The sequence below is a fragment of the Delphinapterus leucas genome, unplaced genomic scaffold (genome assembly GCF_059928025.1).
Source record: "Delphinapterus leucas isolate spDelLeu-1000000601 "Yukka" unplaced genomic scaffold, BTC_Dleu_Yukka2 spDelLeu_asBTCV2_sq25, whole genome shotgun sequence".
Taxonomy (NCBI): Eukaryota; Metazoa; Chordata; class Mammalia; order Artiodactyla; family Monodontidae; genus Delphinapterus; species Delphinapterus leucas.
Window position 1 is genome coordinate 11,378,850 of NW_028322234.1, and position 9,675 is coordinate 11,388,524.

The 9,675-nt window shown below is 59.6% G+C and overlaps 1 protein-coding gene across 3 annotated transcripts in view; it reads left to right on the top strand.

Annotated features, from left to right (window-relative positions):
- ZNF653 (zinc finger protein 653) overlaps positions 1–9,310 on the top strand; it is a 15,418-nt gene extending 6,108 nt beyond the window's left edge. The window contains exons 3-8 of one of the 3 annotated variants that reach the window (XM_089905437.1): positions 4,611–5,216; positions 5,358–5,535; positions 5,640–5,751; positions 6,879–6,993; positions 7,859–7,958; positions 8,234–9,310. In XM_089905437.1, the coding sequence (XP_089761563.1) occupies positions 4,611–5,216; positions 5,358–5,535; positions 5,640–5,751; positions 6,879–6,993; positions 7,859–7,958; positions 8,234–8,411 (1,289 nt within the window). In that variant the 3' untranslated portion in view covers positions 8,412–9,310. Of the gene's footprint in view, positions 1–4,610; positions 5,217–5,357; positions 5,536–5,639; positions 5,752–6,878; positions 6,994–7,841; positions 7,959–8,233 lie in introns of all 3 variants that reach the window. The other 2 variants (XM_022557263.3, XM_022557264.3) reach the window with 2 other exon arrangements.
- The last annotated feature ends 365 nt before the right edge of the window (positions 9,311–9,675 follow it).

Sequence of the window (9,675 nt, forward strand, 5' to 3'; positions counted from 1 at the left end):
TCTCTGCTCTTGAGCTTTCTCTTGTTCCTGATCCTCCCCTTTCACCTTTCTGTGTTTCATCCTCCCTCTCTCTCTCTCTCTCTCTCTCTCTCTCTCTCTCTCTCTCTCGCATCTCCTTTCGTTTTCTCTCTTCTTCCCACTGTCTCTCCTCCATCTCACTCTCTCACTCCCATTTTCATCCCTTTCTCTCTCCTCCACACCACGGCCCCACCCTCCCCATCTCTCACTGCCCAGCCCCTCCCCTGCCATCCCACATTGGTCACACACACATGTGAGCTGGAGTCCTTCTCAGGACTGGGAGGGACTCATTTATGAAGGTCCAATTGGCCCTGGTAGGGGAGCAGAGGAGATGCCATGGGTGGTAAGGGGCTGCCCGCCTGCCTCGGGGGCTTGGCATCAGGGGGAGCATGGGGCCCTCTGCCAGGCACCCTGCTGGAGCTGAGGGTGGGATCAGTTACCAGGGCTGAGCCCGCGCTGGCAGGCATCTCTGAGCAGGTGGCATCCCAGCTGGCCGAGGGGAAGCCGTGGGCGAGAGGTGTTCCAGGTGGGCACCCCAGCCAACGGCTGTCCCGTTGTGTGTCAGCCAGGCTCCCAGTGTGCAGCCAGCCCCCCGGCCGTCTTGTCCTCCCGACTCCAGGCCCTGCCCCAAACCACCCTGAGTCCTCCGCAGCCTAATGACAGCCCTGTCATTAGCAGTCGAGGAAACCAAGGCCCTGGGAGTAATGTGACTGGCCCATCTGGCACTGGGTCTGGCTGGGATGGGGGTGGCACCCAGAGGAGTCCCCTGACAGCCCAACCCAACTCTGATACCAGTGCCCTCTGGATCTGGGCTCTCAGGAATGAATGCTGGGATCAATTAGCCAGATCTGCTTTGGGCACTGGCGGGCGGGGGTGGGGGGTTCTGTGAGGGAGTGGCTGTGTCCCTGTCCCAGCCTGGTCCCTCAGCAGCACCCTTGTCAGCTCTCTGCCGAGGGCGGCCCTGCCACCTCGCCATCAGTAAGAAGACCTCGCACCAGGACTGTGGGAGGCCGGTGGGTGCCCTGCCAATCTGTCATTAATGTCATTATCAACTGGCAAGAAGTCCAGTGTCGGCTTAACAGCTGGACATTGTAATTGGGGATCCACACACAGGCCCTGGCCGTGCCCCCAGCTCACTAGGCAACTGCCCCCTCCTTCATAGCGGAGCCACGGGGCTCAATCCACCCTGCAGATTACAGGGTGTTAGAAGGAGGGGCGATCCCCCTACCCCGCCCCTGCTGCTGCCCCAGGGCTGAGTCAGGGATGGGGTGTTAGGATAATAACGATAATGGGAAACACTGATAGGGTGCTTACTGTATGTTCTACTGTCCTGTTTACTCATTAAATACCCCCAAACACCCCGTGAGTAGGTACCAAGTTATCCCCAGGCCCAGAGAGGTTATAAGGCACCCCCCCTTCACACAGCTGGAGGAGTGGGCACCAGGATCCCACCCCGGCAGTCAGGCTCCAGAGCCTGCACTCTCCATGTGACCTTCTGGGAGTGTAGAACACGTAGTACCCAGACAGCATACCCCAACTGTGTCACGAGTGTGTAACTTAAGGGACAGTCATTCATTTTTCCTGTCCCCAGTTTCTCCCTGCTTGCAGACATAAGCACCAAACACCTGGGTAAGATGCCAACCCTCTTGGCCTTCATCACAGCCTTGGTCATGGGTTCATTCATTTTTATAAACATGCACCCAATGTGTACCAAGCAGCGCTGTGTACCTGGGCACTGGGGCCTGTGCACAGGGACCCCATCCTTGTGGAGTTTACGGTATAAAGGGGAAGCAGACAGTAAACAAGATAAACAAGTAAAATCTAGAGTGCAGTGGAAGGCGGTAAGTATTGGGGGGAAAATAAAGGAGAGAAAAGGGTGCTATTTGAGACCAAGTGGTCAGAGGCCTCCCTGAAAAAATACCATTTGAGGAAGGGTCTGATGGAGGTGAAGGAGGGAGCCCACGCAGGTGTCTGAGAAAAGAGGGTTCAGGCAGAGAGAGTAGCGAGTGCAGAGGCCCTGAGGCAGAAACCTGCCTAGTGTCCCTGGGCACAGAAGGGAGGTCAGTGGGGCTGGAGAGGAGGTGACAAGGGCACATGTTCAGGCTGTGTGGCCATGGTGAGGGCTTTGGCTGCTACGCCAAGTGAGTTGGGAAGGGCGTTAACTGAGGTAAGACCAGCTGCCGAGATAGACGCACCCCAGCTTCTGTGACCTAACACAGCTCACTTCCCCCCCGCATTCCGGTGAGACTCAGCTGTATCGCACACCTAATGGCAAAGGATGCTGGGACATGTAGTCCACCAGGTGTCAGGAGGAAGAGACGGGTTTGGTGAGCAGCTGGCCTATCTCTTCCACAGGAAGTGATGAGCAGATTCTCAGTCAAAGAGGGACGTGACCTGAGCAGGTGTTCACAGGCTCCCCCTGGCCAGTGAGGGGAGGACAGACTTGGGGGTGGGCAAGGATGGGAGTGGGGGCACCCAGAAGAAAGAACTGCATGGTCCTGGCAGAGGGCTGGCGGGGCCGTGACCAGGGTGTGCGGGGGAGGTAGGAGAAGCCGTCAGCCTGGGGATGTATTTTGGAAGCAGCGCCAACAGGTTTTGCTGACAGATTGGAAGTGGGTGTGAGAGAAAGGGAGAAGTCAAGGAGAGCCCCAGGACTTTGGCCTGAGCAACTGGAAGGGGCAGAGCTGCTGCCCGCTGAGACGGGGATGTCTGTGAGCCATGCAGCCTTTCTCTGAGGGAAGATTTGGAGCCCAGAGTCTGAGATGCCTGTAAGACCCCTCAGAGGGAGCAGTGGGGCGTGATGGGCTGCAGCTCCGCGGGAGGTCCAGGCGAGAACTGTCCACTGGAGACACTGGGGTATGGGTGGTGACGGTATAATAAAAATAGATGCAGGCAGACCTAGGCGATATTGCAGGTTTGATTCCAGACCACCGCAATAAAGTGAATATCGAAATGAAAGGAGTCTCACGAACTTTTTGGTTTCCCAGTGCGTATAAAAGTTATGTTTACACTATACTGTGGTCTGTTAAGTGTGCAGTAGCATTGTGGGGAAAAAAAAGGTACATTCCTTAATTTAAAAATACTTTGTTGCTGGGGAATTCCCTGGCTGTCCAGTGGTTAGAACTCTGCATTCCCACTGCAGGGGGCACGGGTTCAATCCCTGGTCAGGGAACTAAGATCCTGCCTGCTGAGTATGCTGCTCGGCCAATGATAGATAGATAGATAATAAAATTTTTAAAAATAAATAAAAATACTTTATTGCTAAAAAAATGCCACCATCATCTGAGCCTTCAGTGAGTGGTAATCCTTTTGCAATAGTAACATCAAAGATCATTGATCACAGGTCACCATAACAAATATAATAATAATGAAAAAGTTTCAACAGTTACCAAAACGTGACCCAGAGTGATCAAATGCTGTTGGAAGAATGGCGCCAATAGACTTGCCCGAGGCAGGGCTGCCACAGACCTTCAGTTTGTAAACAGTGTTTGTAATGAGCCCCTTTCGCAAGAGGCCCCTTGGGAACACACCTGAGTCTAATGAAGTGACTCAGGGAGGGGCCCCTAGATAGCTTTACGATGGGGGCTGGTCCCCAGAAAGGCCAAACCCAGGGTTAGAGGGTGGCAGCTCTCAGCCCCACCCCCAGCCCCCAGGAGCAGATGGGGGCTAGAAACTGGGTTATAAAAACTCTTTTATTTATTTTTTATTTTTATTTTTTTGGCCACGCCGTGTGGCATGCAGGATCTTAGTTCCCCGACCAGGGATCGAACCCGTGCCCCCTGTTTTGGGAGCATGGAGTCTTAACCACTGGACCGCCAGGGAAGTCCCTATAAAAACTCTTAAACAGTGATCCGAGAGCTTCCAGGTCGGTGGACACGTTGAGGCGCTGGGAGATTAACGTGTCTGTAGAGAGCATGGCAGCTCCGTGGCAACCCCCAACCTCCCCCCGCCCCCCTACCGATTACCTTCCTTTGTGTATCTGTTCATCCGGCCATTGCTGAGTTGTATCCTTTATAATAAAACTGTAATCAGAAGTAGAGCACTTTCTTGAGTTCTGTGAGTTGTTCTAGCAAATTACCAAAGCTGAGGAGGGCGCTGTGGGGACCTCTGCTTTATAGCCGGAAGTATGGGTGACCCGGGACTTGTGACTGAAATCTGAAGTGGGGGCAGCCTTGTGGGACTGAGCTCTTTAACCCTCAGGGTCTGACACTGTCTCCAGACAGATAGTGTCAGAACTGAATCGAATTGTTGGACACCCAGCTGGTGTCAAGGATGAGGGTGGTATGAGCCTGGTGGATACCCTGGGAGGAGTGGAGCGCTGAGGAGAGGCCCCAGTGACAGCCTCCCAGGCTCATAAGAACAGAAGAGGCTGAGCAGGGGCCACCAGGGAGGAGCCAGGAACCTGAGTGTGGGTCTGGAGGCTGAGTCAGGAGAGCATCTCAAGGAGTAGGGCCGGCTGTGGAGGATATGCACCGAGCTGACCGCTCTTATGGGGGTAGGGGAGTCACAGTGCTCAGCCCCTGGGGAGCCTTCAAGCAATACAAGCTGCTGCCGCCACTGTCGTAACTGTCCCCTCTCCTCTGTCACCACAGTGGGCAATGGCCTGGTGGCCGGCAGCTCTGACTCGTCCAGCTCCAGCTCCGGCTCCGAGGAGCCCCCTGAGGGCCAGCAGGCCAAGGCGACAGTGGCGATGGCGGCAGTTACCCCCACCAGCCCAGCGGGCAGCAGCGGGCTCATCACACAGGAGGGCATGCACATCCCCTTCGATGTCCACCACGTGGAGAGCCTGGCTGAGCAGGGCACCCCACTGTGCCCCAACCCGGCCAGCAGCGGGCCCGAAGCCCTGGAGACAGTGGTGTGCGTGCCGGTGCCCGTGCAAGTGGGCCCGGGCCCTAGCACCCTCTTTGAGAACATGCCCCAGGAGGCACTGGGTGAGGTGGTGGCCAGCTGTCCCATGCCAGGCATGGTGCCCGGTTCGCAGGTGATCATCATTGCCGGCCCTGGCTACGATGCCCTCACAGCCGAGGGCATCCACCTCAACGTGGCAGCAGGCAACGGTGCCCCCGGAGGGGGCCTGGGTGATGAGGTGCCCTGCGCAATGATGGAGGGTGTGGCCGCCTACACCCAGACAGAGCCAGAGGGCAGCCAGCCCAGCACCGTGGACCCTGACGCCATGACAGGCATTGAGACCAAGAAAGGTCTGGGGGGGGCCGTGCCAGTCTGGGGGGTTGGGGGGGCCATGATGGGACCTGGGAAGGGGAGGGCGAGTAATGGCCCCAGAGGAAGCTCCTCAGCAGCCTTAGTCCCCACGGACACTCACCCTGTGTCCACCCCCGTAGAGAAGGAGGACCTGCACGTGCTCAAGAAGGAAAAGGAGGAGCCGGTGGCCCCAGAACTGGCAGAGCTGGCTGCGACGGTGCCTGAGAGCACAGAGCCCGAGGCAGAGGCAGACGGGGAGGAGCTGGACGGCAGCGACATGTCAGCCATCATCTATGAGATCCCCAAGGAGCCCGAGAAGTGGGTGCTGGGGCAGGCGGGGGAGAGGAGGGACGAGGAGCGGCCCTCGGGCCCGCAGCCCTCCTGGTGTCAGAGCCCCGACGCCATGGGCCCTTCCCCTCCAGGAGGCGGCGAAGCAAACGATCGCGGGTGATGGACGCCGATGGCCTGCTTGAGATGTTCCACTGCCCTTACGAGGGCTGCAGCCAGGTCTACGTGGCCCTCAGCAGCTTCCAGGTGAGGCCGCCATCCAAGTGGGCTGGGTGGGACTGCTTCTGTGTCGGGCTGCCTGCGCGCTGGGCCTGGGCAGTGCGGCTCGTGGAGGGCCCCACCCGGCCCCTCCAGGTGCCACTGGCCTGCCTGCCGTGCACCCACCCAGCCCCAGCTGATCTCAGCCTCAGCCACAGAGAGGCAGCCGTCACCTCTCTGCCCTCCCCTCCTGCTCCCCAGCCCCAGCCATCCTGCCTCCTCAACCAGCCACGGCCTCTCTCTGCACACCCCGGGGGCCTGCCTGGTCCTGGTGGCTCCCCACAAACTACCCCTCTTCCAGCCGCCTGAACTCTTCCTGCCTTTGCCCAGGCCACCCTGTCAGCTCACGATGCTTCCCCTCCAAGCTCAACTGAGGACGCCCCTCCGCCAGGAAGCCCACCCTAGTCCCCCCAGCCCCGGGTCACTGCACTACCAGGACATACCTGCCGTTTGCCCTCTGAGGTCTGGACAGGGTACCCTGAGAGCAGAGACAGGATCCCGTCACATCCCCACTCCTGGCGCAGGATGTGGCACCAGGAGAACTTCGAATTTGCCAAGTCATGTTTTCATTAAGCACATGTTGAGCACCTGCCGGGTGCTAGGCCTGGCGCTGGGCGCTGGAGCAGTTGTGCTAGTGAGTTAAAGAATGAAAGAACAAAAGAATGAATGACTCGGGGGCTGCCTGCTCCAGGCGCTAGGGGCAGCTTAGCACTATGCAAAGTGCCACTGTGGGGCTGACAGCCCTGGACTCCGGTCCTAGCCCTGCCACTGCCCACCTGTGAGACACGGGCCAAACCACTAAGCCTCCAGAGTCTTAGTTTCCCCATCCACAAACTGGGCTCATGGCTGATCCCCTTCCCATGGTTCTGACAAGGCTGACTGATGCCCCAGCCCAGAGCCTGGCTGGAGTAGGTGCTCAGTAAGCTGCTCTTTGATCCCAGTTGTGCCCCTGGCCCCCGGCTCGGATCTGGGAGTCCCTGCCCAAGGGCAAGGGCACCCCTCTTCCTCTTCCAGGGAGGCCAGCCCTAGCTGGCCCTCATCTGTCCCCACCCTGGAGCGCTCCAGAGGCGGGCCCATGGCACCCGCAGCCCCACTCCTGCCCCTCTTGCCCCCAGAACCACGTCAACCTTGTGCATCGGAAAGGGAAGACCAAGGTGTGCCCTCACCCCGGCTGTGGCAAGAAGTTCTATTTATCCAACCACCTTCGGCGGCACATGATCATCCACTCAGGTCAGGCCGGGGAGGGGCTGGCAGCTTGAGCCAAAGGCACGGTGGCCTGGGCCTGGGAGCTGGGGCCGGGGCTGGGGCAGGCAGGGTGAAACCCAGACACGGACTGCCCCTCTCTGAGCCTCCTCTGTGTCCACCACAAGGGCTGGTGTGAGACGGTGGAAGTAAAGTGGTTGACTTAGTGCCCACTGGGCACCTCCCAAGTAGTCAGTAAGCTGTCGCTACACGGGTCACAGGGGCATCTGCTATTCTGAGTCATGTGGAGCTGGGCAGGGGTTGGCTGTCTCTTCCCCACCTTGGCCCTTGGCCTCCCCACTTCCATGAGCAATTCTCACGTGGGACTCAGTTCCAGGACTGAGGGGGGACAGTGAAGCACCCCAGGTGGGCAGGGTGGGGAAGTGAACTTGGGACAGGATTTCTGTTCCGTCTGCTCCAGGCGCCTCCTTAACCCAGGACACGGGGTGCGGGCCTCACGGGGAGCACTGGTGCCTATACCCGGCTTCAGATTTTTCGAGAGGCTGGAACTTTGGATTTTTATGTGAGATCACCCCAATACGTGAAACATTAGAGTCAAATTCAGCCCCACTTTAGCTTGGCAGTTTGCACCCTGTGTACCTCAGGGATCCGAGTACGCATTCCTGCTCTGCCCAGTCGCGTTCCTGGGCAGCCTGCGAGCCTCATGCGGGGCCGTAGCTGTCCTTTGTTCTAGCTGCCTTAGCTATTGTAGTCGGCATTCGCGCCCAGAGGATGTGGGCTTTAGTCTGCCTGCGCCCAGAGGCCTTGCGCACTACTGGGTCTCGGCAATGCCGCAGTGACCCCACAAACCCCTCTCTCGACGGCGGCCTGCTCAGCCCCGCGTCTCCCCCAGGTGTCCGTGAATTCACCTGTGAAACCTGCGGCAAGTCCTTTAAGAGGAAAAACCACCTGGAGGTGCACCGGCGCACGCACACAGGCGAGACGCCTCTGCAGTGAGTGACGGGCTTCCCGCGAGGGGCTGGGAGGGAGGGCATCCGGGCCTGGACTCTCACAGGGCAGCTCCCAAGGGCGGGCAACGTCCCCAGCGTTGCATCTGTGGGGTTTCCAGAGTGCTCCCACCCCAGATGGTGCCCCCCCCTTTCCAGGGGTCTGCCCAGCCTTAGTGGTTGTGTCCCGCCCCCGAGGCGGCCCCTCCCCGGTGCTGCTCCCTTTTGCCCCGCCCTCTCTGACCCCGCCCCCCCCGTGCCTCCCGCGTGCTCCCCTGCAGGTGCGAGATCTGTGGCTACCAGTGCCGACAGCGTGCATCGCTCAACTGGCACATGAAGAAGCACACGGCCGAGGTGCAGTACAACTTCACGTGCGAGCGCTGCGGGAAGCGCTTCGAGAAGCTGGACAGCGTCAAGTTCCACACGCTCAAAAGCCACCCCGACCACAAGCCCGCCTGATCCACCCAACCACTGAACGCCCCTATTTATTCATCCCATCGGACACCGTGCCCGAGTCTGCCGGGGCCGGGACAGCCGTGGCCAGCCGCCAGGACCTCGGGCCAGAAGGAGGCGCCTCTGCCCCGCTCCAGGGCTGGGCCCTCAGGGCAGGTCCCCCCGACCCCGCCCGAGTTTTGGAGCTGGCACCTGGGGCTGCACTGCTGCGACTGTGTCAAGAGAGCAGAACGAGATTAAAGAGCGAGAAAGGAGCTGCTCTTCCCCTAGGCCTGGATGATTGGGGGAAGGTGGGCCCCTCTCTGTCTCCAACCTGGTTCCTTCCCGAGCAAGATGGGGGCAGGGGCAGATGCCCCTACACACCAGACAGCGCTCCTGCCCGTTCCTGTCGACCTCTGCTCTGCCTTGGCTACCTGGGCCTGGCAACCCTAAACACCCCCTCCTCTGACAGGGTCAGGTGTGGAAGGTTGGGGGCCCTGGAGGCTACTGAACATGTCCCAGGTCTCAGGATCCTGACTCCCTCTCCTAATCCCTCATAGAACACTCATTCCTCGTTCTCAGAGAGCTCAGGGAGCAGTTGGGGAGATGTCCAGTAAGCCCCGAAGTAAAACATCTACAGCTGTGACAAGCGCCGTGCAGAAAATAGAGTGATACGCTAGTTCTTGGGAGTGCTGTTTAGGTTGGTGGTCAGGGAGGGCCTCTCTGGGGAGGCCTTTGAGCATAGACCAGAATGACGAAGAGGTTCCATCCCTGAAGAAAGACGGGGGGAGGCAAATCCCAGGTCGAAGGAACAGCCAGTGCCAAAGCCCCGAGGTGGAACGGGCTCGGCGTGTTCCTGGAACAAGAAGAAAGACGGGGGAGGGGATTTGGCAGCGGCGGGGCGACTGCACTGGCCCCATTTCCCGGAGGATGATGCTGAGGCCACCTCCTCCTCCTCCTCCTTATGCGGGCCTTCTGGGAGAGGGACGGGGAGCGATTCCAGGCCATGCGGCCGCCAGATGGCGCGCAAACCTCGTGGGCCCTGGTGGCCGCAGCCACGTGACTCCGGGGACCGCAGCCGCGAGCCAGGGCACGTGCCTGGGGGAGCTCTATGGCGCCACGCGCAGAATGGCCCCCGCCGGCCCCTCACCAGCTCGTGGGGGCGGGGCAGCTAGGCCTCATCTTATTTTTCGGACTGGGAGCTACCCCAGCCGGGGACGGATGAGTTGGAGAGGATGGGCGAGTCCGGCTACTGGGGCCGCCCCCGCGAGCCTCCCCGCAAGGCTCAGTC